Below are 25,592 nucleotides of genomic sequence, written 5' to 3'. Positions count from 1 at the left end.
CCTCCACCTCGCCCTCATTGTCCTTCCACCGAGCCAGACGCTCGGAATGAATTTAACCTCGTTTCCATTTCCTCTTCCCACTTTTTGCAACGTTCACAAAAACTGGCAAGGTGTGAGACAGAGGAGTTTCAACCATGCCGCCTACATACAGTCTTGCTTATGACAAGAGAGGAGCACAGGAGGGTATAATAAGCCTGCCCCCCCCCCCCCAGTCATGCTGCACTTGCTTTACAAAGGCCATCTGGCTAGGAGAATAGAGCTTGAGGGATGGAGGAGCACTCATGCTTTGTGCTCAGTAATGAGATAAATTACAGTACATACAGTGCAGAGCTGTGTTACTGCCTGGCCTTGGTTCATTTGTCTCTGGGTCTTGATCTGGTTTCTGTAGCCAGACATCCAGTGCTTAATCCTCCAGATGCAGTATATTTAAAAGAAAATCACTCAGCTTGCATCAGTAAATGGATGGCGACGCAACGAAGGGTTTTCAATTTTTTTTATGGCACCTGGAAAAAGAAATTTCCTGTGCTACAAATCCATTTGAACTACATTATGTTTCATTTTGCGAGGTGTTGAATTATGTCCAGGCAGTCTGCAAACTAGGGGAAAAAAGCCACAGCTACAGTCTGTGTCTCTGCTTTAATCCCTCTCATTCTCTCTTTACAGGATTCCCAGAGTATTGACACATCCCTGCTGGATCCTGCCAGCAACATCACGACACTGGTAGGGCCAAATGCCTTTCGCATCCCTGTTTCTATCCGTCAGAAGCTGTGCGGCAGCCTGGACGCACCGCAGACCAGAGGCAATGACTGGAGGATGTTGGCCCACAAACTCAATCTTGACAGGTGGGTTGACAAACAATGAAAAGGGTGAAATGGTGACTTACATTTAGGACCTCTGGGATCACAGTCTGGCCACAGAAACAGGCTTTACTTTAAAGTTAAATAGTTTAAACAAAACTATTTTTCTGTTAATATAGACAACTAAAACTAGAATTTGTTTTAAAAAAGTAATTATTCATTTATCCATCCAGCAGGCCAGCCATCTGTACATCTTATATATTACATATTATGTATTGAATCATAGCTAACGAGAGGAGATGACCCATAAGCCTTTTATATATTACATTGTGCATTCGTTCATATTACTAGAGGTTGTTGTTTAGTCATACAGGTTTAATTACTGATCTGTGGTCTCACTTGGAAAACATTTAAGTGTCACTTTTCAGCCTGCAAGATTAATGTTTTGAACAGGCATAGTTTTGATTTATTAACCTAACTAAACAACCAGTGAACACATACATAATGAACAGAACATAAACCGCAGCTCCAGGTTTAAAGGTTTTTTTTCTCCTACTGGGACCCGGACTGTCCGCTGAAACACAAGTATTAGAAATATCAGATGCAACTTTAAAATAGCCACACTGATAATGTTCATCGATTGGTTTAAAAAACCATTTATCAACATATTTATTTGTCATTTCACAGCTTGGGCCTTTTTGTCGTGAAGGTTGTGTGTTTTCCTTGTGGCTGCATGGGATCCCTTGGGTTAATTAATGATTCTACATTGTCCTTAGATGCATATGTGAGCATGAATCGTCTGAGTTGCTGTGTTAGTTGCTGTGATGGGACTGGCCAACTGTCTGCAGTGTACCGCACCCCTCACCCAATGTGTCCTAGGATAGGGTCTAAGTGGCTCTAACACCTAAATAGCTTCTAACTACAGTTTAATTAACTGTCAATTTTCTGTTTATTCATAGTGGTTTTTATAGCGTGGTACCAGTAAAGAAAGAACGGCTGTTTTTTCATTAGAAGTAAACATTAAGAGTCCATGGGGACTCAAACTGTTGATAAGTGATCTATTTTTAATTTGATTGTGAGTGATCTGTGGGAATGTGACTCATTGTGATAAACATCAGAGCTGAGGAAAGATGAAAAAACAATGGAGACAGAGTGACGTTCCTCTTTTTAAAACATCATCCCCGTGTCTTTGATAGTCTTCCGTTTGTGATGGACGTACAGTGCGCACCCATTTTTAAGGTCCCAGCTCAGCAGGGCAGCCTTATCACAGACAGCAGCAGCAGATTGACGAGACCACTGGCAGACTTTGGCATGAAGGACAAAGGGTGAAGGCGAGAGACTCGAATGAATGAATGAATGAATATATATATATATATATATATCAATTTAAAGCCAAAGCAAAAGTCATTAAAAGAAAACAAAGTGATCATTAGTTCTGCATAGACTGCAAATACATTTAAGGATGTATATCAGTGCTCACTTTGCTTTCCTCTCATGCCCACAGTATCTCATTACTGAGCAGAAAGGTTACTGTGTATAGAAGGAAAAAATAGAAAGTAAGAATTAAAGTATTTGATGATGAAAAGATTATTGCAGCACACCAGCGAGTTTTTCATTACTAATAAGCAAACTCATTCCTCTCTATTAACCATTTATCTGCTTTTCTAACCTACCTCTCTCTGGTTTCACATGATCACTCTTTTAGGTATCTTAACTACTTTGCCACCAAATCCAGCCCCACTGGAGTGATCCTGGACTTGTGGGAGGCCCAGCATTTTCCTGACGGCAACCTCAGTCGCCTTGCCCAAGTACTGGAGGAGATGGGACGCCATGACAGCCTTGTTCCCGCGGTGAATGAACACTGACATCTGCCTGCCAGGGACAAGTGACATTCCAGGGAGGAAGAAGACACAAAGTGAATATGAAAAGAGGGTGGACCCCCTCAAACACACCCCACACACACCCCAAAAAACAACAACAAAAAAAAAGCAGGAAAAGTCATTCTCGATGACAAATGCACGCACACACACTCACAGAAGCTGCCTGTGTGTACACTCAAAGAAGTAAGGAGATAGTCACAGCCAGGTCTACCCTGCCATGACCCAGTTAAATATTGGCAACAAAGGTTGTGAAAACTTGGAGAGTAAACAAGAATCTCTGCCAGTCATTTTCAGGCTGTTTCTCTCCTCGTTCTTTCTCTCTCTCTCTCCCTCTCTTGTAAGAATGATTTGATATTTTTGGCTATGGTTTCCTTGGAAACATGTTTCCGGTTTATTCGGATGGACTGTGCAGATGTGGATGATGCCCTCACAACAGTGACACGCGCTAAAGAGGTCAATGGATCAAAGGAGGAAGATCGGCGAAAGAACGTCTCATTCTCCAAAAATCAGTCTCCATGGCAACTCCATGGAAAAGTATGTGTTCTGTGACAACATAGTATTTAATGATATGCCTATTTATACATGTCTTTTTTGTATCTTATGCTGTCTGTTACTGAACCGTATTTCGTTTCTTCTTTCATTGCGTTTGACTGTATTACAGCACCACCTGGTGGACACCTGGCACTGTAACTATTCTTTCTGTCGGCCACATTTATAACACAGAGGGAACTCAACGATCATAATCATTACACCGTTTTTTAAGTGTTGTTATAACTGCTATTAATACTTTAAGTCATGTTATGTATAATTATTGCTTTTCTATTATGGGTGATATTTTTGAGTTGCATTGGTGATTATTTTGCTTTTTCTTTTTTGTTTTTAGCAGGATCATTTGGCTAACTGCATATCTCTACATATCGTATATCCTGTTAACAAAAGGATATGGGAAATTAGCCAGACTGAAAAAAAAGTCAGGAGTGATGCAAATTTGTGTGACGTTCATGATGATGTCGCGTTCACATAAGATACCAGGCAGAGCGAAGAGGGAGATGGTGCAGAAAGGGAAATCAAACCAGTATATTTTTGTAGGACCAGTCCAACTGAAAACAACTGCTTTTTACCAAATACCTGACATGTAAGGTTTAATACAGAGGGTGATCATCTAAATATTGTCTCAATCAACCGACGTTCATGCGTACTTTTGGAGGATAAGAGATTTTAACTCAGACAACGATGTTTGTACATTCACTACAGAAGCCATCAATATCACGATGACACTGATTCTGTGCATAAAAATGATCTGTAAATGTGACATTCCTTTGATGGAGCAGCAGTTGCGCCCATACAAGTGTTCTTGGTTGGTTTTGTTTTTTTGAATGGCAGTTGTCCCAGTTTTCTTGAAGCCGTCTATGCAAACTTTGCATCCCTTTGAAACAATCTCTACATTCTCAGTGGGCTAGCCTTTGCATTCCCTAGTTGTTCTTCAGCTTCATGATTAATATTGTGTAAAGTGAGAATGTAGCCTGTCTGTTTCTTGCACTCATGATGTTCCTCGCAACGGCTTGCATTTCATCTGTCAAGTTATTGTACAAACTGTAAGAAAGAATTTTTAAGACTAATAATAAATTATATTTATATGCAACATTGAAAATGGAGTGCGACCATTTGACTTGTGAGACTGTGTTAAAAAAAAAACCTTATGGGCTTTCAAGATATATTTTCAAATATTTTTTTTAATAGGGAATGTTCTGCAGATCCACTCATACACCATCATTACTTACATATGTACAGATTAAATAAGGCACGTGCTACAGTGGCAGAGTGGATGAGACATATATATATATATATATATATGTATAGACACTGATCAAAAATGCATTTTACCATCCAACAAGGCAATAATACATAGATTTCAGATCAGCTTCGTATGGATGAAAAAGAAACGTGACCAGAAAGATGAGACGATGCAGGATAGCAAAGCCCAGATCTAAAAAGAGGTTGTATGTACATATACATACATACACACACAAATGTATAAATATATATATAAATACATACACAGGTTATAAAGAATCATCTGGTTTCAAAAGGCATCCTGTACATTTTAAACTAAAAGGCTAAATATGGACGGATGATATATATCCATACGATAGTCAAACTACAAAAACAACCACATGAACCTCACAAATTGTCTCTGTTGTCTCCGGCTGTTGAATTAAAGCACACTGAAATCAGATGATTCTTTTTTGATTCACCTTGAGTGTGTGTGTGTGTGTGTGTGTGTGTATGCATGTATATTTGTTTATTTAATTATCTATATATATATATTAATCATGTTTCTGTTTGCTCAGCAATAATAATAATAATGGTATGAATCCACATCTTCTACACTGAGGTCAATGGATGACTATCATCGTCATAAGTCCACTGTGATATCACAGCATGCAGCGGCTGACTCAGGAAAAAAACAAAACAGCAAAACACACACACACAAAGCAGCTTTGACAGTACAAAAGACTGCCCGTAGAATACTGCTATATGGCTTTAGAGGAGCAGCGCAAGAGCATCCTCCAGATTTTAGTCCTGCAAGGCCCCCTGAACAGTCTGGAACCAGAAACCACTTAGCTTTCACAGAAAGCACAGTCTGAACACTGAGGGAGAGGCGCCTCAGACAATGGTAGAGCAGATGTCCCCTGATATAATAAATTATTTGGTATATATCGTTATTCTGGCCCTACGGTGACCATTATCTCTATCACTCATCCTCCCTGTCAGTTATATTTGTTCTATTATTCACAGTCTCTCTTTTTTTCTTCCCTTTCTTCTGGCCAGCTTGAGTGGCCTGTGCCAGTGGTAATGATGAGACTCTGGGAGATGATATCTTTTCTGTGGACTCTCTGTCACAGTTTGATATCTTGGGACTCTAACATCTTCGCAAGAGTCTTCTTCACCCTTAGGGCTGTGAGACGACAAGTTGGATTGTGAGCCCAGCACTCCGACATGAGTTTCCCCATCTGTCGTAGACACTGAAGACACACACGACCATATGCATAAGAATACAAGTACATTTTAGGCAAATGGTTTAATCCATGATTACTAATTATTTATGGGCATGCAAAAACATGTTTAGCAAAAATGTACCTTACATCCACCAAGACCTACAAGGTCAACCTATAACTTAGAAACAGGGCTGTACTTTTTTTTTTTAAAAGGGAATAGCGTTGTGTTTATGTGCAAAGTGCAGGCTTTTTATTATTTGCCAAGCTGAAACCCATTTTAATATACTTGATATCATTTTGAGTATAATTATTTTTTTTATTTATGTGGATATAATAAATGGGTAGCATTTAATAATAAATATCAATTAGAAAAAGCAGTTATAATCAATAACTGTAATGCACATAACACAGTAATAATAAAAAAAAGTGATATTAAGAAACCCTATATAACATTCCCTGTATGCTCACTCTATACGTTGTAGAAATAACATAGTTTAAAAAGGCCAATGTAGAATCACTTCAAAGGTGAAATATGAAATGCTATTTTAAATCCTTATACAAAGCTTTCTATATTTTGACAATACACACCACACTTCATCATAGTTTCTAAGTTATAAGCCTTTTTCTCAATTTCCGACCAATAAATCATAAACTTGACCTTGAATGACCTTTGTGGATGATCTACACTGCTACAAAGTTTTATCAGAATCCATTCAAGACATTTCGAGTCATCATGTTTACAGACAGGAAGAATGATACGCATGCAAGCATTACTACAAACATAGCCTCCTTGGCAGAGGAAATAATTTTACTGATAAGGTTTTACAGGTAAACTGTAAACTAAAGAATACTCTGGAAAAGTGTATGATTAACAGCTGTTGTGCTAATAACAGCTGTTTCAATGCATCATTTCTCTCATACTATGAGGCAGAAATCTCCACTTAGAATGCAGATTAATGCATATTTACATGGATTTATTTTAATGTAAGTAACCATGTTGATGTAATGACGTTCACACATAAACACCATTAAGTTGAAGTTTTAAAAATGGATAAAGATAAGAGTACCTCATCACTGCTCCATCGATTAGCAAATGAAGGTCTTTGTTTTTTTATGCAAACTACTTCTCTCATGTCCTCATATGAAGGATCGGAGGGGACGAGGTCATAATAGGGAAGCTGATGTTCCTCCACAATACCTGGAGTTATAATGAAAGAAAATGTCCATTAATTATCATTAATAAAATATTAAGACACTTCAAGTCAAAATAAACACATCTTCCTCACCTCCAGAGATGCATCGTCGGGCCATCTCCCAGATAATAAGGCCAAAACTATACATGTCAGCTGTTATAAAAGACTGGAAGTGGCTCCTGTTGAGGGTCTCATCCAGTACTTCAGGTGGCATGTAGCGCTTTGTTCCAACGCGTAGGTTAGGAGGGATATCTACTTCATTGGTGTCACTGAGACAGGGAGGAAAAAAAGGAACAAGTCAAAGAATTTTTAGCATCGTCCAGTATTCCCCTTAATTAAAATAAACGCTCAAAAGACTCAAAATGTCTTGTGTACCTATTAAACTTGACAGCCAGACCGAGGTCTGCAATACAGCAGGATCCATTCTTTTTAACCAAGATGTTTTTGCTCTTCAGGTCTCTGTGTGCAATAGCTGGTTTGCCCTGTGTGCCGTAGATCTCAGTGTGGAGATGACAAAGGCCTGATATGGAGGAATACGCCAGCTTCAGAAGAGCCTTGATGTCTAAGGTGTTGGACTTGAGGTAGTCGTATAAAGAGCCATTCTCGTGGTAGTCTGTAATTAAGTACAGCTGAGTCCACGAGCCGGTTCCTTTGATGTCGGCTGCAATGAATCCTGGGGATTAGATAGCTGGTGTGAGGGGATTAAAATATACACACAGAAATCATTGCGCATGGTTTCATTCACTTTTGGGGACATTTCACCAACTTCTGCTCAGTCACTGAACATCCATTTGTGTGTGTAACTTCCAAAACTTAGAATCAAACATAGTGCATGCTTAACATCATGCCAGACGACGTGGAGGTGGAAGTAGGAACCATGCACTGTATTTTTTCTTTCTAGTACTCATTTTCCATTTGTTAGTCAGCTATTACCTCTGCTTTTGATATGCAAAACCCAGTGTATCGCTATATCTCCCTGGAGACATGTTAAAAAAATGTGTATCTTTACAGATATTTCATATTTTTTTTGTCTTTGTCTATGACAGCTTGCTGTTCAGACTTTAATTGCTACACTTGTTAACAATGAGTTCTGAGCAAACCCAACACTCCTTTCCTCTAAATCTAGAGATTTCAAAGTCTGACCCGCATGCAACTGGCATCCACAGTTAATGTCAGAGTGTGGAAGCAGAACAAAATGAGACCTTTTTAGTTTTAAATCTAAATCGTCTTAACAGTAACATAGAAATCAAATGTTAATAAACCTATCAAAACTTCCAGAGCCCTCTGAAACTCCAGAAATTAGTCGTTAACCCTAGAGGCTAAGTCAGCAGTCCAGTCAATGAGTTCCCAGAAGAGCCTAAACCAGGGGTGTCAAACATAAGGCCTGGGGGCCAGAATTGGCTTGAGACACTCCAATCCAGCCCTCTAGATTGGAATGACAGCATAAATTTTGGACTTTTACCTGAATTTTCAAAAGTTTTACAGCTTTTCCTTCTGATAAAGTCCTCCCCCGTGGCTATTCATACCATACCAAAGTAATGAAGTAATAAAAAGCAAATAAATACCAGAAGAGATCACATTTTATCACTCACTACTGCAGAAATTTCTGTTTTTTTAACAATAGATCCACATAAAAAAAGAAAGAAAAGAAAATATGATTATACAATAACTATTAAAGTAATTCTACACATTTGCCAGAGAGTCATGCTGACAGATTCCTTTCATTCATTACAGCAGCATTCCTCTAACATGTGAAAAAACTGTGGCGATTGTACTTTTTTTCTTATATTACTATTCGTTGACATGATCTTCAACAGTATAGGTCCTTACTAGGCCAAGAGATATGTATTTAAGACTGATGATAAAAATGGTATGGCGATTCAGACTGAAGTAGATGCTTTGTTGGAGCGCCAAAGACGGGACAGCAACTTGTCTGTTCCTAAAACGCCCTCCATTAACCTAAAGGTTGATCCTGAAATTGCTGCCATGAGGCCTCTAAATCAGATGGCGTGGATGATGACAGCAGCTACAGCAGCTTCATCTCCTATGTAGAAATCTACAACTACAACATCTACGATCTCCTGGAGGAAAGATGCAATCAAGCCCACATCATCTATGTGGCTGGTTGTCTGGAGGTGGAAGTCAAATCTGCAGAGGAGGCTTTTCAAGTGTTCTGGAGAGGTCAAAAAAAGAGGAAGGTTGCAAACACTTGGCTGAACAGAAAGTCCGATCGCTCCCACAGTGTGTTCATTATTAAACTGGCTCAGGCCCCTCTTGATGCAAAAGGCAAGAATGTTCTCCAGGATAAGAACCAGATAAGTGTCAGGCAGCTGTGCCTGGTGGACTTGGCATGAAGTGAGCGACCTGGCAGGACAGGGGCAGAAGGCACTAGTATACCTGAAGCAGGTAATATAAATCAGTCTTTGCTGAATCTGAGGACATGCATCAAGATACTTCGAGAAAAACAAATGTGTGGCACAAACAAGATGGTCCCCTATCAAAACTCCAAAATAACCCACCAAAAAAATGACTTTGATAGCGATGGAAATGTTAGAATGGTTGTCTGTGGAAGTCACATGGTACGCCCGCCCAAGATGGCAACAGATGGGGGTGCCAGGGCTCCATGGGACACCAACTTGGAATGGGAAATTATTTTTGGAACTGTCGATCCTTTTATGCATTTGCATAAAATTGCATATCAAACTTGGACTTTAGATTTCCTTTTGGTATTAGTTATTTTATGGCCTTATTCCTGTATTCATGGATGTGCCATTTGGAAGTTCACCTTTTTCTTCTTAAATTAACTTTCATACATTTAATACAGCAATTGACTGTTCTTTCTTGGATTTTTGTCTTTACCATTATATTTGCAACATTAACACATTCCGTAGAGTAACTACTTTCCTGACCTAAACTGACCTCTGAGAAGAAAAAAAAACAAACCTTAATTGTGCTGAATGCAACCGCTGCTCACTGTTAACTAAGTGCATTCATTCTTTTACACTCACTTCACAGTTTTCAGGACCTTACCCAGTATGTTGTCATGTCTCATCAGGAAGGTCTGATAGATTTCAGTCTCTCTGAACCAGCTTTCTTCCTCAGTGGTGAAGAAGACTTTCACAGCCACTCTCTCTCCTCTCCACTTGCCCATCCAGACTTCTCCATATCGTCCTTTTCCAATCTGCTTAACCATCTGAATCTGCTTGGCGATGGTGCGCTGCACCTGGAAACAAATTATTGAAACAACAAAACAAAATAAATTCCATTTTTACAAAGACAAGTCTCTTTAAAATCCCTTTTTTTCATTATAAATATAGAAAAACTTCCTTCTGAGCATCTTGCTCTGTTTAAGTTTTATACGAGCGAACAGGTTGATGTAATTCAGATATTTTACTGCACTAAAAATCATTGTGTGACATTTTCTTCTGCATATTCTGCATATATTTACAAACAATGGAGTGACACAGTGATTATTTTATCACAGTTAATCTCAGCTTGAGGTGAAGCAGAGGTGTAGAGAGTTTTGCTTACCAGTAGAGGGAGTCCTGACCCAGAGCCAGACCCAATGCTACGGGAATGCTCTATCAAGTCCTTCAGAGATTCCCCAGGGGGAATGTAGGTCTCATCCTGCTCCAGATCGATACTGTAGCGTGGCCGTGACTCCTGCCGTTTATATCTGGCGCAGAAAGTTTGCTGAGTGAACATCCAGAGGTGTGAAAGTGTTTAAATTATGTGTGTATGAGACGACCTTCTTACCTTAGGTAACAAAATACGAGGATGATGCCAAGGATGATGCTGCAAACTGTGACTGAAATTAAGAGAGCCATGTACTGGATACTGTGGTAACCTAAAAATGTAATGATGAGAAGATGTAAATTAGAGTTTTTAATTTTTTTTAATTTAGCGATTTTGAAACAAAACAAAACAAAAAATCCTGGTCTGGTCAAGATGGAAAGTCAACAGAACAACTACTGATAAATGGTGGTGACAGTCAGTTGTTCATGGGCGTCATTCCAAATATCTCTCATTGGCAGGGACAAGTTTTCCCCCTTCCATCTCTCTATTTCTTCCCTGCACCCCCTTTTCCTACTGCCTTATCGATCACATCCCGCTCCCAAATCTCACATATCAGATGTCACATGGACATCTACAGAAACCCCAGAGGTCTGAAGCAGCTCTGGGGCTCTAGACTTTCTGCACTGGTCCTGTCAATCAGAAGCACAGAAACACGAATGCCTGAACAGTGATACTTCATGGTGGGGAAGAAAATAACACACACAAATGGATAAAGAACTTCTTATAAGGTCACTGCAAATTAACTGATGATAAGTAATGTTTCAAATGAACCTACATCTAAAGGAAATCATAATGCACAGAATAAATTACTACCATAACTGTCCATTGTTACTGTTTAAAAACTGACTTCATCCTCAGACGTGAGAGCAGCGCTTGCTGTTTTCTTGTGCTAATCTTTCACTTGGTGATAAAGCCGCATTTGCAACTTCTTTCTGGCCCATTGAGATTTTGTTCTATCCTATCCTCAGATCATAATAAGAACTGTTCCTTGTTATTAAAACTGATAAGAATGAACCTCAAACTATGAAAAAAGAGTCAAATAACAAAACAGCAGAGGTAGCTTGAATGTATAAAAAATACACATAGGTTAGTGTATGTGCCAGAGGGAGAGAGAAGGTGTGTGTATGTGTGTGTTAGTTAGTGGGTTGTGGCATGACAGATGGACAGATATCTCACATCCGTCCTGAGGCAAGAAACTCAAGCAGGCCCTGGGGAGAGGCTGTCCTTTTCATTAGAGGGTGAGAGAACAAGCCAAATCTGCAGGCTCCGTTTCATCTCTCTCTCCTTCTCTCTCTCTGTCTCTCTATGTGCCACTTCACTCCAGCACCACACTGTGGTTTGTAACAGCTTAAACTGTCACTACCCATCACCAACCCAGCGTGGCCTAAAAGAGCCAGTTTTGAAAGCCACTCACACTTTAAAGAGGGGCAGGATTTCATTATGTGGAAAAAAAATGTGTGAAAGAGTGGATGTGTGTGTGTGTTTGTCTTACTTGATGTCATCAGTGGAGGAAGGGTGGGACGCAAGTCTCTGTTGCAGAAGTCTTGATCCGTGCAACACTCGAGAGCTCTCCTTGAACGTGCGTTCCACGTGTCCTTTCATGTACACAAACAAAATGTCAGAACTGTGCATGTCTATGTAACACTAATGAGAGGAGGCTAGTCAAGTAAAGCTTATAAAGGTTTAAAAAGATTTCACGGGTGACACACGCACATTCACATACAGCATTCACATGCAGCAGACTTACTCTGCATTGAAACTCAGAGCCAGCCAGTCCCAGGCAACCTGCAGTGAGTACAGCAATCCCCCCCTCCTCCTCCTCCACCATAGTGAAGCAGTAACCATCAGTCCTACAAAGAATATGCACACAATTTCACCATTACAGAAATCCAAATAAATATTTAGATTTGAAGATCATTTTTATTGACTGTCAGCATGTTAGTCGCGTGTCTAATCTAGTGGCATGAGTAATTGTGACAATACCAGGAATACACTAGCACATTTATGAATGTTTTGAATGTGAAAGAGCCCTGACTTCAGTTCAGGAGATGAGGCTTGAGGTGAGGACGATGAGGATGAAATGGAAATGAGGAAGGACAGGGAGCGGTGGTGATCGTGGCCGCTGTATTCATGGCAGGGCAACATGGTGGCTTTCACAAATTAACGCCTATATATTTTTAATGGATTGTAGGAAGATGTAATTACACACTAAATGATGTATATTTATGAGTACATTTTTACCTTTAAATATAGTCAAAAAATTGAGATAAAGTAATAATGACACAAAACAAATAGATAGCAAAGATGACAAATAGTACATTCATATCCTTATATTTTAAATAACTGCATCTAAGCACATATAAACCTTGTACCACTAAGTATTAAAATGTAATCTCTGAAACAAAACAAACAAACAAAGAAACAAACAACTGAAATGGATAATGAGAGTAGAAATAAGCTGTGCTTCACGAAGCTTCAGGGGTTTCAGAAGAATGGAGCTGAATTAAAACATTTGTGTGCTTCTGATCTAATCACGCAATTATGAGTCTTTTTTAATTACACCGGGTAAATGTTTGCGTTGTCTTTTAATGGGCTTAATACAGTGTTTTTTAATAGTTTGTATGTGTCTGTTTTGTGAGCGTGCAAGTGTGTAGTCCAGCATACATGCAAGTGTTGTTGACCGAGTCTTCAGGACAGTGATGGTAGCAGTGGCACCAAAGCATGTTCTGAGCTAAAACTGTGGCTGCGCTGCTGCTCTCCTCCACCCTTCGATCCGATGCCCCCTTCCCCCCGTTCTTCAGGAGCATGGTGTCCAACATATTAGCTGTACAGTGAAGACACAGGAGACAGAAAATTTTAGTACACTGTACCTCAGGAAAATCAGTGATCAGTGATCAATAATAATAACACATCCCCTTTTTCAAAGCCTGTCAGTTGTCTTCCTAGCTTAGCATTGTTTGGAGTTTAACAGTGTGCTGCTGAAAGAAACCCTGCTGTTCTGAATTTAACTCCAAGTGGTCAGAGTTTAGCAGAGCTGATAAAGGAGCTGATCAAGGAAACAAGTGAAAACATAATATGAAGTATGTGGATCTATCTCCCACGTCACTGATCAACGGACCGATTTGCAAACTTCATAAACTCATATTCACAGTAGAACACATAACATCGATAACATAACAAGTGTTTAAACAGAGGCATTTTAGTATTTCATGAAAAATATTAGCTCTATTTTAAATTGTTAGCAGCAACGTGCCTCAAAAAAGTTGGGATAGGGGAGGAAAAGACTGAAAAAAGGAAGCGGTACTAAAAAGAAACAGCTGGGGAAGAGTTTTCAGAAACAAAGGGGAGAGGTTTACAATTTAGGAATAATGTTCTGTAATGCAAAATTGTTTAATTGACTTTGAATATATCATCATCTACAGTACATAATAGCATCAAAATTTCAAAGAATCTGGAAAAAAGCTCTGTGTGCAAGGGACAAAGCTGAAAATCAGTATTTTTAGCTTTGTCAGAAAATCAGTATTCGATGTTCCTCTCATCCTCACCGAACTCAAAACAAGCATGGCTCTGTCATGGACATCAGAAACACCAGAACCAGACCAGAAATCTTTGTCTGTGAACACAGTTCAGCTTGCCAGCCACAAATGCAGGTTAAATCTTTACCATGCTAAGAAGCAGCCACAAATGAGCAAGATCCAGAAAGGCTGCTGTCCTCTCTGGCCTGAAACTGGAAAACTATTCTGTGGTCCGACAAATCAAAATTTGAAATCCTTTTTTGGAAAACATGGATGCCATTGTCCTTGTGGATTAAAGAAGAGGGGGACCATCCAGCTTGTTATCAGCGCTCCTTTCAAAATCTTGCATCTCTGATTGGTTCCGGCACATCTGGAAAGGTACCTTGAATGCTAAAAGGTATATACAGTTTTTAGAGGAACATATATTCTTCTATCCAGATTACATCTTTGCAGGAAAGGACTTCCACATCCTTAACTGCCCTGCGTGTAATCCGGACCTTTCACCAACTAAAAACATTTGGAGTACCGTGAAACAAAAAATATGACAAAGAACAGCCAGGACTGTTGAGAAGCTAGAATCCTATATCAGACCAGAATGAGACAACATTCCTCAGTCCAGCAGCCTGCCTCCCACAGACTGTTGTTAAAAGAAAAGGGAATCTACACAGTGGTAAACACGGCCCCACCTTTTATGAGATGTGTTGCATGACCTGATATTCTTCTTGAAATGGTACATTTTCTCAGTTTAAACATTTGATAGGTTCTGATTGTTTAAGGCCTTTTTATGTGAGGTTTGGATGGATGGATGAATGGATGGATGGATTGCCCTGACCTGACTGTGTGCTAAACAAAAGGAAATGAGTTATTTAATTGTTTTTAGACTGTGAATAATGCCAGATATATGACCTGTAATCGTACATTGTACATTGTACACATGTGTAACAAATATTTGGGCTAAAAAATAATGCAAGCTGAAATCTCCAAAAGAAGTATAATTATTTAAACCAGTATGACACACTATAATAACCCTGCTCATTGGTATAGAAACATTTTTCAATTAAAAATAACTGTGCAGCTCATGTGCTTTTTTTTTCACTCTTACTGTAAAGTAGCTGAAGCTGCATAAAGTCTTTCAGTGCAAAATCAAATCAGTCATGACAGCAGATAATCCCCAAAGACCACTGTGGTCTAAGAGCGGAACAGCATTGTGCCACACTAGATGGATGTCTTTCTCTTGCTCTCTGTCCGATTCTCACTTTTCCTTTTACCTTCACATTATTTTCCTTGTATGTATATATATATATATATATATATATATATATATATATATAATTAACCTGTTTAACAGATTATACACAGCGAAGCCAAAGTCAAGGCTTTCAAGACATCAAGAATGCCCATTTCCATGTTAGCGCTCAGTGTCAGTCAAATCCAAGAAAAGTTTCCCCCTGATAGATGCAACAAGATCTAAAGGGCAGAAACAGCCAGAAAACCAACCAGGCATCAAAAGGGAGACATGATTAATCCTCCAGAGGAGTATGTGATGAAAAGGCTAAATCAGATTGCAATACCAAATACAGTGACTATTCTTTAAGTGGGACTGTGTCCTTTCACTCTGTGTTGCTGTTTCTGTCAGAGGGGAAGTTTGTGGAGGTGTTCAGATCCTCCCTCACAGTGGCCTTGGTCTCTCTATCACATCTGTTTTGCAAATATTCAAAACAAGGACACAAGAATGGAATGTTTCACGAGTCTGTAAGGAACTTTCTGTCTCGAAGAGCTCTGATTCACTTAATCTTTTGCTAAACAAGGTGCACGTTGTACCATGACAGCACTTAACTGCAATGACATAAACACAAAAATGAGCATTACGTAGAGCAGCACATGGATTACACATTTTCTAAACAGTTCATTTGGCTACGAACAGATTAGTCTCAAACAATTTGTACTTATAAATAAACTTACTTGATTACACATATTGTTTGACATGAAGGCAATAAGTTTTAAAGCTTGCTGTACAAAGTATGCAGATTCTATCGTATCCGCCAGTTCATTGACTGATGGACCAATATATAATTCCAATTAAACAAATGTTGGGAGGCTGTGTAAAATTTTTAAACAACAGAACATGATGTGCAAGCTCTATAAACTCACATTTTATTCACAGTAGAACACAGAAAATGTATCAAGTGTTTAAACTGAGATATTGTGGCATCTCATTAAAAATATAGTTATGTTGCTGCCATCAATTTGAAATTGAGGATATAGATAAGGCCGAAAATCACTATTGGATGGGCCCTCAACCTCACTACAATACAAACTGTCTGTTATGGAAGTCATAATGAAGGTATTTATCCAACAAGTTTTAAAGCCTGCTGTACATATGAGTAATTTTACTGCACAGTCACTGATGTTCAACAAATTACTAAAAAGCCTCAATGATGGGAAGAAAAAAATCAAAGAGAAACTACCTCTGTTAAATTAAAGACAGGAAAATAACCAAAATGTGACATTTTCTTCACATTGACTCTCACATAATGTGTCAAATGCATTCTCCCAATTAGGTGGTCTAGCTGCAGAATGTCTCATCCCTCTCTCTCTTACATCTCACTGCCAATACCACCTTTCATCATTTCCTGCTGTTTCCAGCCTTTCAACATCCCAACTTCCATCTGCAGACCCTGCAGGTTTATTTATTTACCCATTATCACCTCATTATTTGTCTGTGCAATATGTATTTGCAGGAGAGTGGCATCAAATTCTACTAATATTCTGTGTCCTATAACTTAATGTGACTGGAAATCACATTAAGTTTGACTCATTAAGCTACTAAAAACACCAGTGCACTGTCACCCATGTATATGCACATATACATGGGTGCCCACCTTTCGTTTCGTTTCCTCCTTATGTTTACTCTTGTCTTGGAGATGCATAAGCTTACATGGACCCTCACACAAACTTGCATTGTCAGCGACGTAGCACGCTGAAGGTCACCCAGAAACCTGATCTGCATCCCTCACACATTCCACAGGCAGCTCCTCTGTCTCTGACACAATATTACACACACACACACCCTCTGAGCAAGCGAAGTGTAATTATGGTGAATTACTCCAGCTGGAGAGCCTTCAGTCACAGCTCATCACCATCAGTGGCACTGTACATGCGAGCGCTTCCACACTGGATTGAACTTTTCCAAACATGTCTGCATTATTGACGGTAGTTTATCTGCCACCTTTATGACCATGTTTCTCATTTCTGTTCATTTCTGAAGGCTGTGACTGAGCAATATTGGCCTTGTTTGTGACACAACCTCCTTCCTTCTTTTATAGTGCTAAGCGAAGCATGACTATGACCTCTGTAACAATCCTATAATGGCAGCAATGACAAATGGGAGCCATCATGGAAGAATCATGGAAATTCCCACTTGATAACATGTTCTGTTTGTTAGGTTTTTTGGGTGTGTTTTTTTTAAACGTTTTTTAAGACATGCATTTTTTTAAATGAACTTCTTTATTTTTGCCAGTTCTAATGGAAGATGTGCTTCCATTTTTCCCTATTCTAACCAAATGTTCAACTTTTACTGATTGTTTTAAGTTGAGTCAGTTTGAGGTGCTACATTGTTGTTTCATTGAACTTTTTTTTACTTTCCTTTTTCTTTTTTTACAAATAAAAGTTTTTAATAAAAACAGTAACAAAAATGGGATGTGACGGGGTTTGCATGCCTTGAAAAATAAGCACTCCAATTAACAGAGCTGTATAACAGGAGCAGACTTCACAGACTAGACAACAGGCATTTAATCTGTGAGCTGTGACCACTGCACAGACTGTTAACTGTTCGTCATGGGTGCAGAGGAGGATAAGTTACTCCAGGTGGCCATGATAAATCACCTTCTCAAAAAGAGGCATCTTCCCCCTTGTCTGCCGGGTGCACTCTGACCCTGAGGGGGTCACAACCAACCTGCAAAGGGCCCATACATCCTCCTCCACACTGCCACTGCACTCTCATTCCTCTTAACCCCCTACAGGCTTCAAAGGCCTGTGCCACATGAGACACTCACACATGTGCGCATATTGTACACGCACATACAAGAAAGTGTCCGAGGAGCACATTCCACACTCTTCGCTTCTTCTTCTCTGCTGCTGCTACACCCACATCAGGTCATCGGTTTCCAGCACGCAGCTTCCAGCAACCTGTTTTCTCTTTATCGGCTGCATTTCTGAAGGATTGACAGGGGCTCCCACCAGACAGAGCAATAATGCCACGACAAATTTATGGAGTTGACCCTGCCCTGCATTTTTCTCAAATCCCACCCTCGAAAAAAAACAAGCTCCACTGTCAGAAACGAAATTCTACATATGGGTGTGAATACAGCAAAGAGCTGCTATATCCACATGCAAATACTCAAACACAGGCAGATGTACACACAGACAGACGAAATAACTGCTCTATTCACAACAGATGCCAGCAACATAAAGAGACAGAGACACAGAGGCCTATATATAGGGTGCGCAGATGCACTAAACTTCTTAATCTTGCATATAATTGTATGAATCTTGCAAAATGTTTGCAGACAGACACACACTGGCTGACGAACACACACATTGATAGACAAGAAACAGGTGTAGGTGCTGACACCACAAGTGTATCTGTCTCATCTCAAACCCATCTTCTCTTATTTTTTTTTAACATTATCTACCCACAATTCCCATCAACGCGTCTCACTGCTCGTCTATCTATTCATGTGGTCTGGACTTACTGGAAAAAGCCACAAGCGACTGAAAAATTCTGGGGTTCATTACAGACTGCAGCCATAGCGCCACCACAATATGTCACCTTAGCCATTCTGCCCCCCCCCCCCAAAAAAAGGAAATGTGGGCAGACGCTTCTCTTTTGTACTTAAGGTTATTTAATCTATGTAAGTATTGTATATTGTAAGTATAGCATAATACACTCACAAGTCTATATGTTAAATATGAAAGTACAGCCAGGAGAGTAGTATCTTAGGGTGAAAAACTTGAGGACATACAGGATAGTGCAAAAATCTTGAGCCACCCCTACATTACGTATGTTTTGCTTTCAAGGAGCTTTACAGACTTTCATGTAAAGTTTTAAAGGGGTCTTCAACAATAGCTCTCCAAGCTTTTTGAAGGTCTTTCAAAGTTTTTCTATGAACATTGGATGCTTTTTCAGCCCAGTTCAGTGCAGTCAAGCATAAAAGGACACCTTAATGAAGGGATGAATCAGTGTTGTGTCTAGACATTACAGGAACCAATTTTAAAATGCATCTTTAGGCTCTTTGTTACTAGCAGCCTGTCTAAAAAACATAGTTTCTTCCCATTTCTTTAGTTGACTCTATGGAAAATGACAAAAATAACACAGTTTGACAGTATAAAAAGTATTTTTGCACCAACAACATGATTCCCAAAGAGCTATTAGCTAAAAAGCTTCTCAGAATCCTGTACAGAGTGTCCTTAAGAAAATTGAGCAAACTGGTCTAGTGGAGGGGGAAAAATGGCAGTCTTAAGAAACCATCTCCAGCAGATATCTGAAAATCATGTTGATAAGAAATAGGAAAAAATCCACCAAATGCACCTGATGCAGGACCTGAGAGATAAACCTGACCGTTCAGTTCATCAGTCTACTGTTCTACTGTTCACTGAAGCCTCAGTAACACTCAGTGGAAGGGTGGCTGTCAAAAACTACATTTCAGACAGTGTTGATGGGATCTTATCAAATCATATTTTGATCAACCATGTAATACCATCTAGACAGCATCTGGTTGCAACAGCTTTATTTTTCAGCAGTGACAATGTTCTCAAACACACTGTCTGTGTGCTAAAAGCATACCCGGATACACAAAAACAGTGTGGAATCATCTTGGCAGAAAATGAAAAAAAAAAAGCACGCAGCACCTAAAGAAGAGCTTTGAATGTCCTCCAGAAACTCTGGACAACTATTACTGAAGGCTACCTAAAGAAATATCAAGAAAGCTTGGCTAACATAGTTTAGGCTGTGTGGAATAATAAAGGTGCTCATACCCAATTCTAAATTTGAAGCTCATTAGAATTACACAAACTCTCTTTTTGCCTTATATATTCCATTTTCAAGTATGTTTGCCTTTGACTAAGGACTTTTGCACAATCACAAAATCCACCTGCTGCCACCTCTAAAGTCTAGTAAGAATCCCAACTGAAGCCTGCAAACAAAGTAACTTTGTTAACTAATTGTTAGACAACAGGGCCCTTTTGGATGCTTTTTCAGCCCAGTTCAGTGCATAATTTCATATTTCAAAAGGATTCAACTAGGGTTTAGTAGTCCCTTCAGTACGTTCTTAAAACTCACAAAAAGTAGTCCCAAGTTTCCAAACCTCACAAAGCAGATATATTAACATGGTTCACATGAATGACTAATAGACACACACACAGACACACACATATAGAGTTTTTACTCCCAGGCTTGACCGCTGGAGCAGCACATCTGCCTGGGGATCAAATTCTGTGTGGGGGAACCGTATCCACATCCTGACAGGAAGCAGCACACAGAACGCTGAAGGAGCTCGGTCCTGCTGAGGACCAACTGCTGCTGTTTTGTACTGCTGGACCGCTACGCCACGCTACACTCTGACCTTACTGTGCAGCGCTTAGCTTCACAAACATGTTCCAAAGGAAAGGTATATTATTGTTGCATATAATTTTTGTCCTTGCAAAGTACTGAGCAAAAACCTCTGCATGTTTGTCTGGAAGATTTTGAGTTAGGTATCATCCTCCTTGAGCATCCAAAAACGCTCGATCTCCATTTAAAATAACTTCAAATAATGTATGCAGTACGTGCATTAGCCAAGACTTTTGTCTCGTATAAATAACATAATTATTAATTGCAGTAAAAATGTAACACTACCTACAGAACATTAAACCTATTCAGGTTTTCCTGCAGGCTGTCTAAACCACTGCATGTTCAATGCACATTTTTCAAATATGTGAAGATCGCTGGAAGTAAAATATAAATGGCAAGTTACTTTAGTAGCAGCTCTTCAGTGAAGACTCCTGATTATAAACATCTTTCAAGAGAATTCCTCCAGTGTACTCAAGCAAACTTTCAGACCTTTTATATTTTCACGTCACTAAGCCAAACACATACCATGTCAAATTCTCCCGCGTCAACTTTTGTTCATTTTTTCCTTGAATGGTAGTAGCTGAAACAGCAGCGATACGACAGATATTTTATCGATCAGTGACAAACATGGGGAAAACCTAACCCAAAATAAAGCTAGGAGGAAATTAACACATATCAATGTATCAGTTTCAAAAAAGCCTAACTTATTATGATATAACCGACCATATTTTTTATATTTCCACTGCATTGCCACAGGATGAACAGTGTTTGGACTCATCTATTCTCTGTGAACCTTACCACCCTAGGGAAACAGGTGGCAAACTGGCTGTGCTACTTAGATTTATGGGCTACCTCCCACATGTTAAACTCATTTGGGTGACCTTTAAAAGATCAAATCACAGGGGAAACAGAAAAGGTATTGATAAAAGTTAGTGGGGGAAAAAGCTGAGCATAGGGGAGTGAAACTAAGGAAGCTCAAGAATAACCTTAGTATAAAACTTTTCCAAGAAGCTCTTCAGCTTCATTTCGGGAAGTATTTATCAGTCTGTGCTGACAGGAATAAGCAGACACTTTGCCTCCAGTTAGTTAACGCTGCAGTTTTGGAAGAGTGAAAATCAATGTTGCTCTTCGGAGGCATTTTTGATGACTTTTGCTCCAGTAACTCACATAGTTTAGATCTGAGTTGGGCTAATTCACTAAAAAGGATTCATCAGCAAGAGCAACTTTTTTTCTGAAGCCTTCCGTTTTCCAATGAGCCTCTATCCTATACTAAGAAAATAATTTAACTAACGGAGAGCAAGATGAGGCCAACACAGCACTGGGTGAACAAATGAGAGAAGTGGCATGCCATCTATCACTTAAGGGAAATCCACTCACAGCTAAGAGTCATGCTGAAATTTTCCAGACCATCTCTTTATGGCAGAATTTATAAACACTGCATGTTACTGTGTGCAAGCAGATGCTGGTTTTACAGCTTGACACCAAACTCTGTTGTTACGAAGTATGAAAGTCAAGGTGCAACTAATGATTTTTTTAATGTTTCTGTTTTTTAATATTAGGACTAACTTTTTTTTTAATTATCTGTAATAGTTGGTGTAAAAGGTTTTAAGAAAAAGAAAATGCAACATGAAAAATTGCAGAATTCATTGATTAATTTTGAAATTTTTAGATTTTAAACAAATAATTTAAGTGTTGATTTATGTGTCATAATATCTGTAAATAGCAATAAAAACTGAAAACCACCTAAACATGGTAATACCCATACTGCCCTACTCCAACCAGAACAAATGGGCAAGTGTCATTTTCTTGAGACTGGGAGTTCAGCTTGTCACAACCTTACGGGGCACTGCGACATTGCTGGCATTCATAATAAAAGACAACTGGCTGTCCATCTTCAAACAATTCAAAACATGAACGGGGATTTGGGGACATGAGGGTTGGGGGGGGACAGGACAGCGAAGATAAATGCACACCGGTTTTCATGGCAGCCCCTGTGGAGATCATAATAGCTTTTCATCATAAATACCCCAGGGCAAAAAATAGACCGACTAGTTCACAGCTAGCACGATCAACCTGTCAGCGTATGATATCGCCTATAAAACATGTGAAAACTTGCTTCTAACTCAACCAGTAAAAGAAGTGCATAACCAGTCTAGTCTCAACATACACAGGAAGAAAACATGCCTATGATATAAGCCAAACGGTTAATCAAAACATAAAGACAGCAGGACAGCAGAAACATCAAAACACTCACCATCAGACCCAGGGCTCAGTGATGCTAGTCCAGTCACCAGGAGAACAGCCTGCCAGGCCCACTCCTGAGGCAGCCACACCACCATCATGCCAGCATAAACTTTCCTCAAGCCCCTGAGGTCCTGGCACAGCGAACACACCCCGTGCAACAAGGAGGAGGTGCAAGAGTGCACTTTATATCCTTCTGGTGAAAGAGGCTCAGTGCTCTTTTCTGTACAAGTGTTTCTCTGTGAGTGACTTCCCCCTCAGCACTCTCAGGAACTTCCCACAGCACAGTTGCCTTGCAGCCTCCAGCACTACTCCACACTGACAGCCTGGGAGAGACAGACACTGAGAAAAGGGGGGGGGGGGGCAAAAGAGAGGGAGGAGGGTGTTACTTTGTTGCTCTCTCACTGTGCTATTTGTCCAGCCCTTTCGATGTCCACCGCAGAGGGAACAGCTGAGTATATCTACACATCCCCGAGGTGCTGCTACAACACAGGCACACGGTGCAAATTTTCTCATCCCTCATACCCAGAAAAGACAGCAGTGCAGAGGGGGCATTCGGGGGTGAACCGGGGCGATGGATGCAAGCATGAGGCTCCGTGAGGTGTGAAAGGTAGTAGTGAAGCCATTATGAACTGGTGCAAACACACAGCATGCCAAGAGGGACACAGAAGCTACAGAGTGAACTCAAGACTATAAACTTACAGAGGACGTGTATATATACTATGGTAAAGCAAACTGATATCAAATCCTGCAAGGCAGAGAGAGTATGAAAAACCAAAGCAAGAACCTAGAGGAAAATTTGCATTTGTTGTTAATACAAATAGGTTATTGCAGGTTATCCATCTTGGCTCGGCACCAGTGCTCCAGACATGACATTTACGTCTTTCTCACCGCAGAGGTTATTTAATGGCATCTAAGTCTCCCCCTTAACAATTAGAAAATCTTAAGAAAGATTATAAAATAAAAGGCTTTCATCTGCACCTTTCATTTGTTTGATAGTTGAAGAAGAAAGGCGACGCATTCCACAATAATCATCAGAGGGAAAAAGAAAAAGAAACCGACCTTTCCACAACCCCATCTTGACCTAAAGTGTGCTGAGCTACAGCTGCAGACGCAGGTGTTGTGTGAATGGCAAAAATCGCGCAGGCATTAATCTGTAACTAACAGTATGGTATTAAAGTTCAGATGAAGGCTCAATCTTGTTCAGTTGCTCCTGTGAGCCTTTGTGTTAAAGGGGTGAAAACACAACCACGCGAAGAGCTTCAGCAGGGATCAGCCCATCACACGTCAGGTGATTAGAGGCGATTAGAGCTCACACCTCCAGGCACCGCCACAATTTTGCAACTTCACACTAACCCAGCACACATGCAAACTTACAACCGAACAGAAGAAACATGAATAACAATAATGACACACTGCACAGCAAAAGTCAAGAGGATTGACTAAGCCGTGTGCCAAATTGCGTCAACTCTACAAGAGCACCTATAGAAATCATAAACATTTCAGAGAGGGAAGAATTTCCACAATCACATGCCGTATGTATGGGTCTTCTGGGTGGAGTTTCATTCATTCCAAATGGTTCAAGGTGACACAAACAAAAGCAAATGTGGTGCTAAAACAAGGCAAAAACAACAACAGCCAAATGGGCTTCTCCACCCACAACTGTCCCCTCCGAAAGTCTCACTGGGTGGGAACATCGGCTCCCAGAAGCCTCTTCCGTCTTTCTAGTGCTCCAGCCTTAAAGCTGTCACTCCTGATTTGTGCATCTCTGTGTATTACATGTGATAAGTCAGACTATTCTGGAGCATGAACGCGTGGGGAGCAATGTGAATGGGTCATTGCACCTTACACACCCTACTGCGCTCCATCAAATGCCCAGCGTGGAGCCTCTCTGGACTCTCACACAGCCTACTTGGGCCCAAAGGCCAGTGATGGGGGGCCCAGTGGAGTAAGCAGCTCCGTAGGTGGGCGTCACTCCACCAAACAAAGGGGTTCAAAGTGGGGCAGACTGGTTGCAAGAGCTATTTTCAGTTAAATTAATTCTTCCTTTCCTGTGTGATAGCACATCTGCTATCTCACATATTTAGAGATGATTTATACTTCTTGAGAAATTGTTTGTCTCATAGTCAGCTGTAGGATCAATCATCAATTCAAAATGAATGTGAATTCCCTATGTGGCTCTGTCTTTCTAGGAAAATAAAATGTATGATGATCTTAACCATTTTTTTGTTCTAAATGTATGAATTACACCTTGGTCAATATCACGGATTGGATATTTCAGCTTGTACTGGCTTGATCTTTCCTTAATAAATTGTTCTCTTGCAGGCCTTGCAGCCTTGCACCTTTAAGAAGCTGCAGACCTAAATAAATGAAGAACTCGTTTAATGACTATTGCTTACAGTGTGAAATATAATGTGCAACAACTATTACTGTCTAGTTTGTTTGCGATGGAATATGCTCTGACCACAGGGTGGGTTTAGGTCAAAAGACACCCACTGGTTCAGATGTACTTTCCTGTGCACAATATTATGCAGAGTTATCAAAAGGTCACAAAGCCGAAGAAGGGCTTTCATGGGCCAAAAAATACATAGCCGAAAAAGCGTGCACGCACATGTCCTCAGTGAGACACTTTTATTAGAATGGTTGGGTGACCATCCTGGGACATATCTTTTTATAACCTCATTTTATTTTTATGTCTGCTCAAAATTTCTTCATCAGACTAAAGAGTTTTCCTTCTCCCTGTTGGTTCTGATTACAGCTCATCGATGCATCGCAAAAACC

General features: G+C 39.9%; 2 protein-coding genes across 4 annotated transcripts in view; one reads left to right on the top strand and one right to left on the bottom strand.

Annotated features, from left to right (window-relative positions):
* Positions 1-4,328, top strand: part of unc5cb (unc-5 netrin receptor Cb) — a 124,372-nt gene extending 120,044 nt beyond the window's left edge. For all 3 annotated transcript variants that reach the window (XM_084935216.1, XM_084935219.1, XM_084935217.1), the window contains 2 exons: positions 664-842; positions 2,503-4,328. In XM_084935216.1, coding sequence (XP_084791342.1) covers positions 664-842; positions 2,503-2,662 — 339 coding nt within the window. In that variant the 3' untranslated portion in view covers positions 2,663-4,328. The remainder of the gene's footprint in view (positions 1-663; positions 843-2,502) is intronic.
* Positions 4,329-4,371: 43 nt separating this feature from the next.
* The window catches only part of bmpr1bb (bone morphogenetic protein receptor, type IBb), a 56,954-nt gene continuing 35,733 nt past the window's right edge, over positions 4,372-25,592 (bottom strand). The window contains exons 5-15 of the mRNA XM_084935221.1: positions 22,825-23,153; positions 13,110-13,269; positions 12,193-12,295; positions 11,938-12,040; positions 10,626-10,716; positions 10,401-10,545; positions 9,900-10,092; positions 7,245-7,542; positions 6,963-7,138; positions 6,744-6,874; positions 4,372-5,703 (exon numbers count right to left, since the gene is read on the bottom strand). Of these exons, the coding sequence (XP_084791347.1) occupies positions 5,578-5,703; positions 6,744-6,874; positions 6,963-7,138; positions 7,245-7,542; positions 9,900-10,092; positions 10,401-10,545; positions 10,626-10,716; positions 11,938-12,040; positions 12,193-12,295; positions 13,110-13,269; positions 22,825-22,912 (1,614 nt within the window). The 5' untranslated portion in view covers positions 22,913-23,153 and the 3' untranslated portion in view covers positions 4,372-5,577. The remainder of the gene's footprint in view (positions 5,704-6,743; positions 6,875-6,962; positions 7,139-7,244; positions 7,543-9,899; positions 10,093-10,400; positions 10,546-10,625; positions 10,717-11,937; positions 12,041-12,192; positions 12,296-13,109; positions 13,270-22,824; positions 23,154-25,592) is intronic.

Source organism: Perissodus microlepis, chromosome 7 (genome assembly GCF_051167445.1).
Source record: "Perissodus microlepis isolate ML-2025 ecotype Zambia chromosome 7, ASM5116744v1, whole genome shotgun sequence".
In the NCBI taxonomy this organism is placed as follows: domain Eukaryota; kingdom Metazoa; phylum Chordata; class Actinopteri; order Cichliformes; family Cichlidae; genus Perissodus; species Perissodus microlepis.
This window is presented reverse-complemented; position numbering and strand designations above follow the sequence as displayed.